At 39.0% G+C, this 18,254-nt stretch overlaps 1 protein-coding gene across 3 annotated transcripts in view; it reads left to right on the top strand.

Annotated features, from left to right (window-relative positions):
- Nucleotides 1-18,254, top strand: part of hmcn1 (hemicentin 1) — a 90,216-nt gene that overhangs the window by 43,269 nt on the left and 28,693 nt on the right. For all 3 annotated transcript variants that reach the window (XM_088425172.1, XM_088425174.1, XM_088425173.1), the window contains exons 38-68: nt 127-303; nt 440-591; nt 1,232-1,355; nt 5,625-5,800; nt 6,101-6,197; nt 6,407-6,529; nt 7,237-7,392; nt 7,630-7,911; nt 8,008-8,175; nt 8,501-8,614; nt 8,695-8,781; nt 9,815-10,006; nt 10,099-10,272; nt 11,405-11,518; nt 11,621-11,766; nt 11,839-11,989; nt 12,209-12,406; nt 12,479-12,592; nt 12,672-12,859; nt 13,655-13,751; nt 13,827-13,988; nt 14,079-14,192; nt 14,293-14,495; nt 14,801-14,882; nt 15,435-15,566; nt 15,644-15,793; nt 15,909-16,068; nt 16,189-16,313; nt 16,409-16,592; nt 17,748-17,845; nt 17,915-18,193. In XM_088425172.1, the coding sequence (XP_088281298.1) occupies nt 127-303; nt 440-591; nt 1,232-1,355; nt 5,625-5,800; nt 6,101-6,197; nt 6,407-6,529; nt 7,237-7,392; nt 7,630-7,911; nt 8,008-8,175; nt 8,501-8,614; nt 8,695-8,781; nt 9,815-10,006; nt 10,099-10,272; nt 11,405-11,518; nt 11,621-11,766; nt 11,839-11,989; nt 12,209-12,406; nt 12,479-12,592; nt 12,672-12,859; nt 13,655-13,751; nt 13,827-13,988; nt 14,079-14,192; nt 14,293-14,495; nt 14,801-14,882; nt 15,435-15,566; nt 15,644-15,793; nt 15,909-16,068; nt 16,189-16,313; nt 16,409-16,592; nt 17,748-17,845; nt 17,915-18,193 (4,719 nt within the window). The remainder of the gene's footprint in view (nt 1-126; nt 304-439; nt 592-1,231; nt 1,356-5,624; nt 5,801-6,100; nt 6,198-6,406; nt 6,530-7,236; nt 7,393-7,629; nt 7,912-8,007; nt 8,176-8,500; nt 8,615-8,694; nt 8,782-9,814; nt 10,007-10,098; nt 10,273-11,404; nt 11,519-11,620; nt 11,767-11,838; nt 11,990-12,208; nt 12,407-12,478; nt 12,593-12,671; nt 12,860-13,654; nt 13,752-13,826; nt 13,989-14,078; nt 14,193-14,292; nt 14,496-14,800; nt 14,883-15,434; nt 15,567-15,643; nt 15,794-15,908; nt 16,069-16,188; nt 16,314-16,408; nt 16,593-17,747; nt 17,846-17,914; nt 18,194-18,254) is intronic.

Genomic DNA, 18,254 nt, shown 5'->3' with positions numbered 1-18,254 from the left:
ACATCTGTTTCATTTTTCATGCAACGTACAATTAATATCACAATACCACAGACTTACACTCTTTTATACTTTAAATATTATTGTCCCTCACGTCTTAAGATACACACAAATTTCTTTGTGTCATAGCACTGACATGGTACAAAGATGGTCGACCTCTGACAAGTGCAGCTGGGGTGACGCTGCTGAAACGTGGCCAGGTGTTGGAGATTGCAAGAGCTCAGCTATCTGATGCAGGAATATACAGATGTGTTGCAGTCAACTTAGCTGGAGTTGCAGAGATATCCCACAGCTTGCAGGTGTTCGGTCAGTGTCTTTTTGTCTGTTTTTTTGCCAATGGTAACAGATGTTTTTTTAAGCTTTTGTCTGTTTGTATCAGTAAGAATGTCAGGCTGCTATTATGGATTTGTGCAGTAAATCTAAATGTCTCTTTCTTATGCAGTACCGCCAGTCATCTCTAGCCGAGGCGGCACGGTAACGGCAGTGGTGAATGAGGCTGTCAGACTGGAATGTGAGGCTACTGGAGTGCCCTTGCCAATTCTCACCTGGCTCAAAGATGGCAGTCCTGTGACAAGTGTGTCCCATGGAATACAGGTTATTTTTTTCATCTAATACTGAAACAAACAAGATCACGTGACTCACAACTTGGTTGCGGTAAATCTACAAATTGCTGAACTGCTATCACAGTAAATTGATTTCTATAAATTACAAGCATGTAGTGTAATCCATGTGTAGTATGTATAGATTTCTTCCCCAACGTCAGCAATGCTGCCATCCAATGGTCACAGTTCATCACTACAGTGCTCAATTGGATTAATATTAAAATAAGCATTAGTCAAGGGTGTCAGCTACACTTTCATTTAAAAAAAAGATCATTGTCAAACAACAGATGTATTTCAAAAGACGAGAATTCTCATTCATGGCACTTAAAGTTTCAGTGTGTGGCTTCTTTATCGGCCGACTACAGTAGCATAAAAGGCTACATTATGTTTCACTTATTCATTTGTAAAGAGCACCATACTGTATACATCAAATATGCATTGGAACTGGGACTGTTGCGTTAACTGTAAAGCACTTAAAGCACAAAATATATAGCTCAAGCATTATTGTTATTATCATTATTATCATTGATCTATATATATATATATATATATATATATATATATATATATATATATATATATATATATATGTGTGTATATCGGTACACTTGGTTACTGTGGCTATCCTTCAGGTCTTGTCCGGTGGCAAGGTGTTGTCCCTGAGCAGTGCACAAGTGAGTGACATGGGCAGGTACACCTGCGTGGCTGTCAACGCTGGAGGAGAGGATCAGCGTGATTACAATCTGAGGGTTTACGGTAAATCCATTACCCTTTGTCTGTTGTTTCATATGCTCTTGATTGATTATCACCCATGCCATGCTTTACTTCTTAACAGTTGTTTCACAAAATTTGGTACACAAATCCTTGGTGGTGCCTAAGAAACAATGACACCCAAATCCAATCGGCATTTTAAATAGCTATTGCATATAATCGACCAACCGCCTAGATGTCATTGCTGGACCAGGTCACAGACTCAATTTGACCAATGTAATGTAGAAAGCTGGAGAAATTGCATCGCCAAATTGCATTGAACATCATTCAGTGAGTGAGTTGTGACGTCAAACGCAAGTTTTAGATGTCTCAGTGTGGCATTACCCTCTCGAGTGAGTCACGCAAGCTGCTGGGAGCGATGGGTGAAACAAAATTACCATAATTGCAAACCTGTAATAGGGTTGTAAACTGATGTTTGTGCATATTTGGAGAATAAGGCTGTCTACAAGCATGAGCATCTGACATTAATCTAATCTGATATCTTTTGCCAGAAATCTGCTATGTCATATTATTCCAAATATCAGTAAAAAATTTTGATGATGATAAATGACGAAAAGTCTTGGCGAGCACAGAGGAGCAAGCAGCAAAAGCTCATCTTGCTCCATTGTTCCCTTTCCAAATTTCCATTCTTTGTTTTATTGTCAAATTGCTCCTGACATCAGGCTGCACTTTGTCTTCTACCAGAACAACAGATCACGCCGGTGGTGTATCACAGGGGTCTTGAAAAGCACACAAATTCAGAGGAAGTGCAGCCAGAATAAGCTTAGCTTTTCAATAAACATTGTCAGCTTCCTGCAGGGAGCCGAGCATGATGGCATATCAGTTGTTATGCAACTCCAATCAAAGCGGACGTCACTTTGGCAACATGAGAAACATAGTTTACATGAATGGAAGGGAGGCCGCACATGAGTGTGTACGTCCCGCTCTTGTCTGTTTAAACAGGCACTGGACGTATGTGGAATGGAAACATCCACGCGGTGTGTGTTTTCTCTGAAAGATCAAAAGAGCTTGTCCTAAGAAAGGCTGATTTGCTACAGTAATTGCTACCATTCTTCAGCAGCTTCTTGCATCTGGCCTTGAGAGCCTGTTTGAATCTTTCCCCACTAACTTGTTCTCTTTCTGTCCATCATGCAGAGAAAATTGCCTTGCAGCCAATTTATCAATCAGACCACTGAAACTAACAAGCAGAAATAATAAATGTAGAAAAACTGAGAAAAGTTTAACAGGAAAATACCATAACACAGTTGCAGAGTGACAGATTTAAGGTCATTTAATTTAGTTACTGAGTTAGGTTCCAGCACCGCCGTGACTAATAAAGATAAGCAGTATAGAAATGGTTTGTGGAATGGAATGTTTTGAGACAGGATGTTGGATTATAAATGATTATGACGATTTCTCTCACTATAAATACACAAACGATTGTTGAATGAGTTTATTACAAAATCGAAGTGTGTGAAAATAAGAAATTAGTTGCTGATTTTTAAAAATTGACAAGCTAGGTAGAAAATAAGGTGAACGTTTTGAAATGCATTTTGAGCAATCATGTACTCTAATAACGAAATGTAAAAGAAAGTAATGTTTTGATCGCTCCTCAATTTCGTCATTCTCGTGACGTTTACCTATTGATGACACGTCATAGACACTTATGACATAGAAGTCTGTGACATGCTAGAGCTACAACCACACATTTTCACTTTTATTCTTGTTTATTAAGGATCAAATGTAGATGAAATATGACTGTCAATGAATTATGAGAAGATGATGAAAAGATTATCATGTGTTCAAATACAGTCTGCCTAACTGCCTAACCCTAACCCTAAAGAAACAATCAAAATAAAACTGAATCATTAAAATGTCGTCAAAATATGATAATATTGCCTAGTTTTGTGTGACAATTGTTTGTTACTGTGGTTTTAGTTTATTGTGCAGTGATACAGCTTCACAAATGGAGGCAAAAGCAACCCAGGGGTACATAAAGGCACTTGAGGGCGTACGTTTTAACAAGGTTTCTGCCAGTATCAGCAAATGGAATTTAATACTTTTTTAAATGCCATACCAACCATACCTGTACTGTGTAAATTAAGAACAACTTAATTGGCACATGATGCATTGTTTTGCTAAATTGCATTAATGTGACTCCTTTTCAGAACCATATTATCATTATTAGCATAATTTCCAAAGTTTATTCAAAAACAGAAATAGCACTGCACTGTTTTAAGTTGTTATTTTTGTTGTTCTTTTTTCCGATCCACAAATACTTTGCGCTGGTTAGGGGTACTCTGAAAAAAACAAAAAACAAAACACAAAATAGGTTGTGAACCACTGTTGTTTATATGTACTATTATGAATGCTTTTTTGTTTTTGAAACTACAAACTGACAACTTAATAAATATATTGTTAAATCAAGATCCATTTGACGGTTGTAATCTAAACGGATCATCGCTATCTTTGCTAGAATACAATTTAGATTTTCTGAAAGCCTGCGTGATGGAATCTTAACTCGTGTACAGTCAGCCCCCGGCTTACGAGCATCCTGATTTGCGAACAATTCGCCTTACGAGCGTGGATCAGGGAGATTTTTGTCCTCCGCTTACGAGCAATCCTTTCGTCTTGCGAGCATTCCGACAAACCAGCCATTGAGTATGTGGAAATGTTCTCGCCTAACTGCGTTAAAATATTCAGCAGTTGCGTCATCTACAATCATCAACAGGTACTTATGGCGGTTACGTGAACGCTATTGGTCTTACAACGTCACACTGACTGTCTCACTCACGGTGTCTAAATATATTACCATTTAAGTGTAGTGTTTGTACAGCTAAAGGGAAAAACAGCTGACATGAAATTAAATGTGCCGATTGCAGGACAAAGAATTGTCATTGGTTTAAATGTGTGTTTTTTTTTTAATTAATTGTCAATACATTCCAACCGTTTAAAAAAAAGTGCGAATAATTAGCAGTCAGTCAAGGAGACGCCAATATGCTATTGGTCGATTAAGGTCACCCGGTCTCACTCACGGAGATGCTATTGGCCGGCGTCACACGTCAATCACAGAAATGCCGATATGCTATTGGCCGAACGCCTTTATCTAGCTTGATGGGACAGGATGGAAGGAAGTAGACAAAATGAGTGAAAAACGGAATGTTTTGAAGACTTTGCAAACTTTATCTGTTAGACATAGCTTCTAAAATTACTAGCAGCGGTAAAGGAAGAAATAAGAGGATGATGTTTTAGTATCTCCGTGATTTGCACCATGACTGAAAGAGTTACTGTAACACTGTAAGACCAATAGCCTATAAGCGTTGCCGTATTAACTCAAGAGGTTAATCTCTGCACACTGTTACGGCTGTTATTACAGTGCCATATAATGATTGCTTGACAAAACTGCATGTCATGTTAGTCGACGACCTCTCGACATGCTTTGGGACAGCGCCAATTTTACACTTCTGTGAGTTGTAACCAACGGTGATCTGACGCTCGTACAAGACACAAGTGTGGTGCCTAGTAAATACAACACACACAACCTCCCCTCCGCCTCCACCCAGCTCAATTCACGTCGGGAAAAACAGCTGACATGAAATTAAGTGTGCCGATTGCAGGACAAAAAATCGTCACAGGTTTAAATGTGTTCATCAATAAGATGTCAATACATTCCAACCGTTTAAAAAAAAAGTGCGAATAATTATCAGTCAGTCAAGGAGACGCCAATATGCTATTGGTCGATTAAGGTGACCCGGTCTCACTCACGGAGATGCTATTGGCCGGCGTCACACGTCAATCACAGAAGTGCCGATATGCTATTGGCCGAACGCCTTTATCTAGCTTGATGGCACAGCTGGTTGGGATGGAAGGAAGTAGAGAAAACCCTGACTGAAAAAGTTACTTTGACACTGTAAGACCAATAGCATATCTGATTTAACGTATTGACTTCGAGCATTCATCTCTGCTCATCTCTGTTCATCTCAGCACAAGTCACGTCTTTCCAAAGGTAAAAGTCATTTTTCCTTTGTATTTGTTATTTAATGCAACTGTACAGTAGATTAAGTCACTTAATATTAATATATGTATACAGCGTGATGATTTTACCTAAGGCTTCTGCGCGCGTTGCACGCATTCACGAATTAACATGGGTCTGGATTGCCCGCTATACGAGCAATTCGAGATACGAGCGTAGCCGCTGAACGGATTAAGTTCGTAACCCGGGGGCCCACTGTATTAGGTATTCTAATGGCAAATATGCTCACATTTCTTACACAGTGCCACCCAACATCAAGGGGGAGGAAATGAATGCCACCGCGATGCTCGGTAGTCCTGTGGAGCTGCACTGTCTGAGTGACGCCGTTCCCCCACCCACCCTGCTGTGGCGCAAAGATGGCCGCCCGCTGTTCGGGAAACCTGGTCTGACACTCTCAGCAGATGGGAGTTTGCTCAAGGTAAGAAATATATCTTAGCAAACAACTAAAAATGATAAATTGCTATCTCCCAACATTTTTTTGTCGTACAGTCCAACCGTATATGTCTTTTATATTTGAAATGTGCACATGCACCATAAGGAAAAACCTCTTTAATCAATTAGTTAATAAGTGACAGTCATTCCAATGAATTACATATCTTGTGGAAAGTGGTTCCAGAAAAGTGGAAGGAGGAGCATTCCAATATTTGTGTTTGTGATATGATGTAAAGTGTCAAGGTTAGATATTGAGCTCATTGTTTGTTTGTGAATCGGATTCTAGGTTGACAGTGCTCAGGTGCAAGACTCAGGCAGGTATACCTGCGAGGCCACTAACATTGCTGGCAAGACAGAAAAGAACTATAATGTGAATGTGTGGGGTGAGTTCTGTGCTATCTTTGTATGTGTTACTGGAAAACATATATGAAAGCATCCAAACAATGTAGTTAATTTGTTTTATGTCGATCGGTTCCATTCAAATAATCTCTATGACAAAAATCAAACATGTGGCGTTATTTTTTACTTTAGATTTGAGCCAATTAACACAATTGTGAAGATGATTAACTATTTTGGCTTATCACTATCATAGTTTCTCCAAGTATTGGAGGCTCAGAAGAGGTGTCACCGCTCACAGTGGTTGAAGGAAGTCTCATCACACTGGTGTGTGAATCCAGTGGAATACCACCTCCTAGTCTAAGCTGGAGGAAGGATGGTAGGTTTAAGTGTATGTTTAAAAGGGAAGATGACTGCAAGCTGATATGTGATGTGTTGTTACCTGAGCTCTGAGGAACTATGATGTCATTTGAAGTATTTAAGGACCAAAGTAGCAAAATTGCACCAAGCAATATCTACACAGTATGCCTTTATCTCAAACCATGATCAATTTATACAATTTTTAATATTTTTTTAAAATACTAAATAAAAATAAAAATAAAAAAATGTTAACTACTGATATTAAAATGTATTGAAAAACTCCTGGCACCGAAAAGTGTTAAGTCGACAGCAAGCTGGGGAAAATGGCGGCCCCCTGAGGTGAAATAAAATGATGGAGTTTGCTACTTAATTCATAATTCACAAGCCCAGTATTATTCCTAACAACAATTTACACTTATGGGCGTGCATAGAACATATAAATATGATTGTATAGATTATTTTGGGATTGATTTTTCCTAAAATGGAAATTTCCTAAATTAATGCCATTATTTTTCTGTACAATACACTTACTCTTACTTTATCTATTTTTCCCCCAAATATTTTAGTTACAAGCTGTACTGTTTCTATATGTAATACATTGGGAGTGTTTTTCTTCTGATTTTTATTATTATTACATTTACTTGTATAATGATAACTAAACCATTTATACAACACTAAAAAGGATTTACGTAAGACTCTCTCGTTTCCTGACTGCTTGCATTCCAGGTGCGGTGCTCCAGTCTGATGAACGGGTCAGGGTTTTGTCAGGAGGTCGCCAGCTGCAGATTTCCAACGCTGAAAAGACAGACGCAGCTTCTTATGTCTGTACGGCTTCCAATGCAGCCGGCAGCACCTCCAAGGAGTACAGCCTGCAGGTCTATGGTTTGTACACATTAACTGATCTGAGGTATATTTTTTTTATTGCTTCACTCAAGACAAATTCATTCATTGCGAATCGTATCTGTAATTTTTCCTAGTCTATCAAATGAAACCTACAACTGAAATATGTAGATTTGTACTGTAGCTTATTTGTCACTGCATTATAAAGCATGCGTGTTGCCTTAAACATGTGTATTCCTCAAACAATGGGTACTAACGTATGTGCTTTTCTCACTTTAGTTCGTCCTTCCATCAGACACAGCGAGAGTGACACCGATGGCGTTGTCGTGACAAAAGGAGGCGACGTGACGTTACAGTGTGCTGCGGATGGTGTGCCGCGGCCTGCGCTAACCTGGCTGAAAGATGGACGGCCAATCACAGGCCTGCATGGTGTTAAGCTTCTGAATGAGGGAAGGCTGCTTCAGATTAAAGATGCTGCAATTTCAGACACGGGACGCTACACCTGCATTGCTGTTAATGTGGCGGGGCAGGCGGACAGCAAACATGACATCAGTGTGCATGGTACGACCCAGTCCTGATTTTGTGTCAATCAATTACATTGTGCTTTAGTTTACTTTTTTTTTTTTTTTTTTTAACGCTCTACTCTCCATTATCCAGTCCCACCAACTATCATTGGTGCTGGTCAGTTCCCAGAAAATGTCAGTGTTGTTGTGAAGAACCCTGTGGCACTCAGCTGTGAGACTTCTGGCATTCCTCTTCCTGCCATCACCTGGCTCAAAGATGGTCAACCAATCAGAGGGAGCAGTTCTGTTCGGGTTCTTTCAGGTAAAGCTCAGTTTCTGTACATATTATAAACTATTTCTATTTTCTTTAGAATATCCATGGACCTTATTTGCATGAGATGTGCTGTAAAAAAAGGAGTGTAACATGAATTCTCTACACTTAATACTTTATTTCGATGCTCAACAGAGGAGTCAGTGATTGTTTTTACAGCTGAGCACCTGACAGCTCAATTTCAAGATGATTTGCTATGGACAGACTTCAATTTTAAGATACCGTGAACTATTCGTGAATGTTTGAAGTGAGAAATGCCTTAACATAACCACGTTACAAAATGCTGACAATTGAATGTAATGTGCTTATGGGCTAGGTGGGCGTAGCTTACGTCTAATGCATGCTGCAGTTGAGGATGCTGGGAGGTACACCTGCATCGCGTCCAACAGCGCTGGGGAAGAAAAGAAGAATTTTGACCTTAACATTCTTGGTAAATGAGTAGTAATTCCAATATTTTTTTGTGCATGTGGAGACATTGATTTCTGTTTTTTTTTACCTAATCACAACCAGTTCCACCAAGAATTGCAGATGAAGGAAGTGTTACAGACACAAAGGTGAAGGAGAAGCACAACATTACTCTGACCTGTGAGGCCTCAGGTAAAGGATAGCATTTCAAAGTAAGAAAATCATGTTTCATACTCAAATTACAAAGTAGATTTGTTTTTTTCTTTGAAAGTAATACCTCTAAAGTCTTTCCCAGCCCTCTCTGCAATATAATCATGCACTCCTGGATGGCTCTTTTGCAACTCTGTTGTCACAGCCATCTTGATCGGGGCTCTACAAAGTTCACAATTGATTCTAAATTTCAATTCAATTCTTGAATTTGACTTTGAATTTCTTTTGAGGTTGCAAATAGGAAGCACAATTGCAACTAAAATTAAAAATCACAGAAAGTAGAATTGAAACTACATGAAATTCAAAAACAATGATGCAAAATTATTTAACTATTGAGCTTTATTGTGTATCATCCTATTTACAACATGAATTTTATACAAATACTATTGTAATACAAATACTATTGTAAAGACTTTCTGTACATAATAACTAGTCTTGTCAACAGATTAAAAAATGGAGAGATCATTGTTTTTTGTAAGTGGACAAATAATGAGACAGTATCAATAAAATAAAACATCGTTCATCCTCTCTATCACACATTTGCTCAAACGTGACATTTTCTCAAGTTTTGTTTGTCAAAGAGGCTGTCACTTGCAACATTAGCATCTTTGTGGCTATCATAGCTCCGGAGTCAGTCGCAGCTTGGCGCTTTGCATTTATGTGGTAGGCTCAACTTAAACTGCTTATTTTTCATTTCCTCCTACCTCTAAAGCTAGAATTAGTTTTACTGTATTTACTAGTTACTGTAATTCATTGATACATGATGGTAGAAGAGCACTTCATGTCTTTAAAATGACCCAAAGATTTTGTTTATTTTTTGAGGCCCAAATTGTTGAAATAGACTGCATCATTCTATATAATGAGAATCAGTCTCTCTGAAGTTCATTTCATTCAATTACCCTGTCCTGTAGTTCACATTTAATTCAACATCCTTAGTTTGGATTTGAAATATCTCTTTTGTAGCACAATCTTGAACACCAAGTGTAAAATTCTAAAGTCTCTGTTATGTCTTTAGGTAACCCCATTCCAGACATCACATGGCTAAAGGATGGGAAAAAACTACTGTCTGACAGACGCCACCACGTCTTGTCTCATGGTCGTTACCTGCTCATTTCCGGCGTGCAAGTGGCTGATACTGGCAGATACAGCTGCCTTGCTTCAAACACGGCAGGCGATCGCAGCCGCCATTTCAACCTCAATGTCCTGGGTGCGTAGACAGGACTCAGCTGAGAATCATTCAGTAATTCAAGTGAAAATGTTGTCACATTCTATTATTTGACTGTCTTCTGTTCTTGTCAGTTTCTCCCACCATTGCTGGCTCGGGGCCAGATGGTTTGGCGGAAGAAGTGACGGTAACATTGAGTAGCCCCACATCGTTGGTGTGTGAAGTTCAGTCGTACCCTCCTGCACTGGTCACGTGGCTCAAAGATGGCGTAGCGTTCGAGGCCAGTCGTAATGCCAGAGTTCTTCCAGGTTATATTTTGCATTCAAGTCTAACATGAATTCTTCTAAAAGTTTTTTTTTTTTTGCACATCTGGCCACTTGAGTTACTTTACTTAGTGGTTACCTTGAAAAAGTAACTTAATAATTTCTTAATTATTTCCTTGGAAAAGGTCATTTCTTTACTTTACTGATTACTTGCTTTAAAAACTACCCGGTAACTAAGTTAGATCATAAGTTACCTTAATTGTGTCACTAAAGAACAAAGTTTCTTTTAATTAAAAATAGAACAGACAACGTTCTTTTTACTCAAAAGTAATTGAATTAAAAAAGAGACTTTTCATGAGTCCGCTTGACAAGTTTGCTATTTGTTTTTAATGTAAAATAAATGTATATTTTTTAGATTTTACTTCACAAAATATGTACATTTTTAATCATTTCTAAAATGAAAGCAGTCTTAATTAACTAGAGTACTAATGTTTCTATGGCAAAACTCAACATTTATTATGTACAATTTTATATAAATACATGTATTCCCTTTTTCAACTTCCTGCAGTTACACAACTTGTTGTGACTCAATTTATTCTACCATGCATTTCTACTTTGTTTGTTTGTTTGTTTTTTTTGGCAGTCTTAATAAAGCTATGTATATAAGACATTTGACTGTGTGGCAAACCTTAGTATTAAAAAAAAATCTAAATAGTGCTTTTACTTGCTTGCATCTTGAAAACGCTACGATGTCCCTCAGATGTGCAATTTAATTTGTATACTCCAACAATGCATTTCATCATGTTCAATATAAGACGTTCTCATATGAGGTGTTCTATAATATACATTTATTTTTTTATAGTTAGTACTAAGGTGTTAGGAATCAAATTATATTTCTGTATTTTTTTAATCATTTCTAGTTTTCCATTGCATCATGATTGGGAAATTGGAGCTTTTCATTTAACTCGACAATTCTTGCTCACTGTTGCTTCTTGCAGGCCACTAGCTAATACTACATAGAGAAAAAAAAATCCTGAATCGCCATGATAGTTCATTTCACTTATACATTTATAAATTAAATTACAAATTAATCTCTTACTCAGTATCACTACTTTGGCCTACATCGATACTATTTGCATAAGTTTGATCTTTGTTTTTATTCTTTTTTTTTTCCCAGGTGGCCGAACCTTGCAGATTCTTAATGCAAAGGAAGAGGATGCTGGGCGTTACACTTGTGTTGCCACTAATGAGGCTGGAGAGACACTCAAACACTTTGATCTCAAAGTATACGGTAAGTTCACGCCAGAAGTACAAAGTGCCCTACTCAGTAAAAGTGCCTCACACCTTCTTGTTTAAATACCCGCTCATTTTTGTTGCTCTTTGGGGACCCCAGTCCCCCCCCAAATTGATAAAAATGATATCCCGGGAGAAGGACTTTCCCCTAAAGAAGTCAAGATCAAGGTCAACAGCACACTTATCTTGGAGTGTGCAGCTCAGGCCTTTCCTACACCAGCATTGCAGTGGTACATGGACGGAAAGGTACACCATCTCCTTTTGAGTGTATGCATTCATATCTGTATATTAAATTGCCCTTTCTCTCACCCTGCATAGATTCTGCGGGCAGATGAGCATGTGTCCATCACAGCTAACGGTCGGATTGTTCAGATCAGACATGCTCAGGTGTCCGACACCGGCCGTTACACTTGCATAGCCACTAATGTAGCTGGCGAGGACGAGAAGGACTTTGATGTAAATATACAAGGTGAACTGGGTTGACTGATGATAATGTACCTGAGACCGAGAGTGAATTAAATGGGTTTTCTTATCATTGCTGCAAAGTATTTTTCAAGAATCACCATGACTCTAAATCATTCATCAAATGAGATTCTTGTACTACCCATTATCACTACAACTATTCCGCTACAGCTTTGAAAAGCAATTCAGTTGTTTTTTGTTTTTTTTTTCTCATCATTTTCCTCAGTTCCTCCCAGTTTCAAGAGACCTGCCGGAACTGGTGATACACTGTCCCCCTCAGGCTTTGTGGTGGATGCTCGCGACGTAATACTCAATAATCCAATCTCTTTATATTGTGAGACCAATGCTGTACCCCCTCCTACACTCACGTGGTACAAAGATGGGCAACCCCTGACCTCCAATGACAACATTCTCATCATGCCAGGTGAGACAAAAAGAAAGAGAAGGAAGAAAGAATGAGCGAGTGCATGCCAACATATCAGCGCTTTTTTGTCAGGAGGAAGAGTGTTGCAGATTGCCAGGACTCAAGCAGACCACTCGGGCAGATACACATGCGTGGCTGTCAATGAAGCAGGAGAAGATTCCATTCAGTATGATGTTAGAGTATTACGTGAGTACTATATATAAAATGTGAGTTTGAACACAAGTGTTGAAAACAGTCTTTTAACTGTTTATTTGTGTTTTATTAGTGCCTCCCACTATTCGAGGTTTAAACAATGAGTTACCTGATGAGGTGACGGTCTTGGCCAATAAAACAACTTCATTGGAATGCCACGTGGATGGAAACCCCACTCCAAAAATCACTTGGTTTAAAGACGGCGAGCCAATCAGCCCAGATGGACCTCATAAGATTCTGTCCAATGGCAGAACACTTCAGGTAGCGTGCCAGTGTGTACTTTATATTTAATAACAATAATGATAACAATAATCATCATGTCATCATTATCATAATATAATAAAGTTTTACGTGAATAACAAATACAACATTTGGACCAAAGCAAAGATTTTTAGATTTCTGCAGAAAAACATGCCTTAAGGTCTATATTTTCATTTCCCAGCAGCTAGAAGGTTAAAATTCAAAGTGTGTAAAACTAAGTTATTAGCAGATGATGCATATGGTCGCTAATGTGTTTTTATCTGACTAGCTAGCTGGCGGGTCTCCAAAATAAGACAGAGATATTCGCCTCAAACGTCATTTTACAAATGCTTTATATAAACGCACATAGCAAATAAAAACTTGAAAATACACCATGTTAGCCACCAGCACAAAATAAAACACAACTGATTTTTATGGACGTGTTGTTGACAGTTTTCGTCACTTTGGGATCCAGACAGCGACAAATGCTATCCATCATCTGATCTGCTTATCCTCACATAATAGAGTTAATTGTCAAACTTTGTGCACTTTGTGTTCCTTTTGTATGACATTGAATGAAAAAAGGTGTTGAATTTAGCATTTTCATTTTCTTTATGTGGTCAAATGCATTTGACCTCATTAAACACACACATACACGCAGCACATAACACACAATTAGACTATGACTATCTATCTTCACATCAAGTCACATGTATGCTATTTGCAAGCCTCTTTCAAGATCTCAGACACTGGTATTTAATTAACACTTATATTCAATTCCATGCATTCTGTGTCTGTATGTGTATTAACCATCAGGTGTTGACAGCTCAAGTATCTGATACAGGACGCTATATGTGTGTGGCTGACAATGTGGCGGGAAGTGTTGAAAAACCTTTTAACCTCAACGTGCACGGTAAGAGAGCGACAAAGGTACATTTGTTTGATTGGTTTTGGTCAACATAACAAAACCGTTTTTTCTTTTTTTTAGTTCCTCCTACTATTTTAGGCCTAAACCATGAGAATGTGACAGTCGTGGTGAACAACTTTGTGTCCTTGTCATGTGAAGCAATTGGGTTCCCCCCTCCTACCTTGAGTTGGCTAAATGACAAGGGTCCAATTCAGGCCAATAGCAATGCACTCATCACGCCGGGTATGTCTTTAACGGCTAATTAATGTGCTGGCAGTGAATGAATTAATCATATGGATTCTTGACGTTTAGCAGCTTAATTTGTGCCTACAGGTGGTCGTACTTTACAAATTCTGAAAGCCAAAGTATCAGATGGCGGAAAGTACAGTTGTGTTGCCATGAATGCTGCAGGAGAGGCTTACAAGAACATCTATCTCACAGTTTTTGGTCAGTCCTCCTTCACCAATAGCCTTATTACTTTGGGTGTAAAATAAGAGAAAGCATCCAATGTGAGAGTAAAAATGTTCCATTCTTCTTGGCCTCTCAGTTCCTCCCACTATCCGGGATAATAATGGGGATTCTCCCGTGGTTGTGAATGTTCTCGCGGGTGAATCGCTGACTCTAAAGTGTGAATCCAATGCGGTACCTCGTCCCACCATCACCTGGTACAAGAATGGAAGGATGGTGACGGAGTCTGTCAACTTGCACATTCTAGCCGAGGGACAGATGCTTCACATCAAAGCAGCGGAGGTCACCCTCGTTTTTGTTCACTGCTAGTTTCAAACACCTTTGATGATTCCTCAATGTTTGTCCTTGCTGAAAGCAATCACACATCTATCTATCTAAAAGCTATCTATCTAAAGCTCAACATTAACCTTACTTTTTAAAAAAAAAACTTTTTTACAAAATTTCTCAAGCCAAAATGTAAATGTTTTTGTTTGTTGTACTGCTTTTAGCATGCACATGTAACCATTCCAGAAAGTGCGTTGAATTATAACCATAGGTCTTTCACATCTCCCTTTTTATTATCTTTTTTTTTTCTTTTTTTTTTTTAGGTGTCTGATACTGGGCAATATGTGTGCAAGGCCACTAACATTGCTGGTCAGATGGACAAGAACTTCCACCTGAATGTTTATGGTATTCAGATTTAACCGATCATTTTTGTGAAGTGCATTAGGTATGCATATTTTACCATTAATGTGCCTTTTGTGTGCCTTTAAAGGTGCAGCGATTCTCCCATTTAGATTTAGGTTTCTGACACACCCAATGCAGAACCTGGAAATTTGTATGCTATTACTAAAGAGGCGTGATTCAGTGAAGTCTGAGGGGGCCCTTACTTTCCAAATCATCGAATTTTCCGGAGCCTAAATTCCGTAAAAGATCCATGTGGAAAATGTGTCACCCTTAAATATAAAATTAACCATCAGATCCAGAGGTTATTCTGATGGCACCTACTCACTGGAGTGTGGCTTGTTTAATGAGAGTACTGTGCCAATGGTAGAATGCATGCACAGATAGGTTTGTTAGGGTAGGCGCTCATTTTAAGGTCCTTCCACCGTGACATCATGCATTTCACAAAGGTGGGGATATGGCCAAGTCAAGCCGGTGGGCGAATCTTTTCTGACTTGAGCACACATGAGAAAATGACTATACTTTTGAAGGAAATACTTAATTTGCTGTGACTTCTAGTCCCCCCTGGTATTGATGGCCCTGCTGAGGAAAACGTTGTGGAAACCATCAGTAATCCAGTCACCTTTTCCTGTGATGCCACTGGGATCCCTCCTCCCAGTCTCACGTGGCTGAGGAATGGACAACCAATAGGTAATCTTGTATATGGTGAGCTTGTTTTGTCAAATTCCTTTTATAAAATCATATTTTTATGAATGTTACTTGTTTAGAGAGCTCAGTTTCATTGGAGATGCACATCTTCTCTGGAGGCAGCAAGCTTCAGATTGCACGGTCACAGATGTCTGACAGCGGCACGTATACTTGCTTGGCCTCCAATGTAGAAGGCAAAGCGCAGAAAAACTTTCACCTCACCATACAAGGTACTTGGAGATTTCATCAAGTGTTATGTCAAGAACATGTTTTCAAGCTAAAATACTAGTTTGTGGATGCATCCATCCACTTGATTGAAGCTTAAACCAACAATGCCCTTTTAAGTTCCCCCTAGTATCTCTGGATCAGAGTTCCCCAGTGAGCTTGGGGTCCTGCTAAATGAAAGCATACAGATGACATGTCATGTCCAAGGATCACCCACTCCAACAATTCGGTGGTTAAAAGATGGAGAAGTCATTGACAATGCAGGGGATAAAGACTTCAGGTACATGACTACTTGCCAGAAAAAAATATGCCATATTTTGATATTGCTGCTCTGCTGTGCTCTGCTTTGATATGCAATTCTATGCTATGCTAGCGAACGCGTTGTTATGCTGTTGTTTAGAATCAGTCCAGATGGCAGCATTCTCACTGTGACTGCTACCCAAACCGCTGGCAGCGGCAAGTATACATGTGTAGCCTCCAACAGTGCAGGGGAAGAAGACAGGATATTCAATCTGAATATATATGGTTGGTTGATAATAAAAATCTACTGCTTTGAAAAAGTTATTTACAAATGTAGTTTACTCTTTTTTTAATTGCCTGGCCCTCTTTTTATGCCTCAGTTCCTCCTATGATTGAGGGCAACAGTCAAAAAGTCGAGGACTTGACCACAGTCCTAGATAACTCTATCAATATCGAGTGTGTGGCAACAGGATCTCCTCCGCCACAGCTTAATTGGCTTAAAAATGGCCTTCCTCTTCCTGTGTCTTCACATATACGCCTGCTCTCTGCTGGCCAAGTGCTCCGGTAGGTCTGGCATTTTTTTCTTATCTTTTCATAGAGACAAATGCTCAAAAATTCACTTCTACGTTTGGTTATGCCCATAAGCAGTCACCACACTCCAGTAGTTCTTGCGAGCCACTGTAACAGAAACTTGAGAAGAATGTTTTGCTCTGATATGGTATGCCAAAGTTGTACAAGTAATACGGCATTTGAACTTTGCTTTGCAAAATTTGCATTTTATTTTCCCCTCAATCAGCTTTTGAGCAACTAATTGGGGTAAAACTTGGTACATGTTAGTCAGTCTTTATGCCACTGATTCTCCTTACAAAATTTTCCAGTTCAGCTGCCAAAGAAAGTGAACAGAAATGAGCTAAATATTTAATTTAACTCCAAAGTTAACACTTTAACTTTGATAGCTCTTTATAAGTTTGGAAGCGCTTTTTCACGTCAATGGTCACTCAAACACATTCAAAAGTAAAACATTTTAAGGGATTGATACTTGCATGGCTGTGAACTAAAAGTCATTCCAGGTCATAAAGAGAGAAAATACCAACACCAAGATATCCCCAGATATGATTAAAACAAAGGTGACCTATTTTGCAGAGTCAAAATTATAAAACATGTTCTCTTTTGTGAACAGTTTTTCTTTCCTAATTAAATCTCTCAATATTTCTATGTAATGCTAATAGCATAAGTACTGTATACTGTATATCTACAATAGCGCTTAAGTATGTATCTACGGGTTATTTTTTCCAAACTTTTGACTGGTACTGTTATCACCTGCCATGAGGGCACCAGCAGGAGCCCCATGTATACTTTGCTGTATGTCCTATCATCTGTTGTGAATTATTTTATGCCATGTTCATATAGACCCGATGCCTTAAATCCAACAGCATTGTCGTGGGCATCCTCGCTCCAGCCTCTTGCCGTATAAAATCATTTCAATTGTGCAAATCCATAACTACATTTTACAATTGAATTAACATAGGAACACAGGTGCAAAATTGTAGTTAAAAGTAAAAAATGTATTAACGAGTCAAAGTCAAGGACCAAGATAGAATCGTATCAGGAATTCTGTAACTTTGTACAATCACAGAACCCTTTCTCAGACATGACATGTACATAATTATTGTGTATATTGGTCAATCAGCATTCTTCGATGTTTGTCATGTCAACCAGGATTACACGTACCCAAGTGTCCGATGGTGGCACCTACACCTGCGTTGCATCAAATAGAGCGGGAGTTGACAATAGACATTACAATCTACATGTAAATGGTGAGTCCGACATGATTTACAGTATTCTTTGCTATTCTCTGCATTGTTAACACATTTTTTTTCTTTCAGTCCCCCCAGTTCTGGATGGAGCAGGGAGCACGGATGATGTGACTGTAGTTCAAGGAAACTTGGCTTCTCTGCTGTGCTTAGCGGATGGAAGCCCTGCCCCATCTGTTGCCTGGCTCAAAGAGGGGGAACAGCTCTCATATGACAACCAACTAAGACTACTCAACCAAAATACTACCATGCAGTTCCTCCAGGCTCAAGTCACTGACACTGGACTTTACACCTGCATCGTTAGCAACAAAGCTGGTCAAGCAAGCCGTCACTTTAACTTGAAAGTTCTTGGTAAGTGGAGATCAGAACAGGAACTTTAACTTCTATCTCCTTCAATGGGTTTGTTATGTGT

This window comes from Hippichthys cyanospilos, chromosome 10, assembly GCF_059441005.1.
Source record: "Hippichthys cyanospilos isolate Australia breed blue-spotted pipefish chromosome 10, RoL_Hcya_1.0, whole genome shotgun sequence".
NCBI classification, from domain to species: Eukaryota; Metazoa; Chordata; class Actinopteri; order Syngnathiformes; family Syngnathidae; genus Hippichthys; species Hippichthys cyanospilos.
The sequence above is the reverse complement of the archived record's forward strand: the minus strand, read 5'-3'. Positions and strand labels throughout refer to the sequence as shown.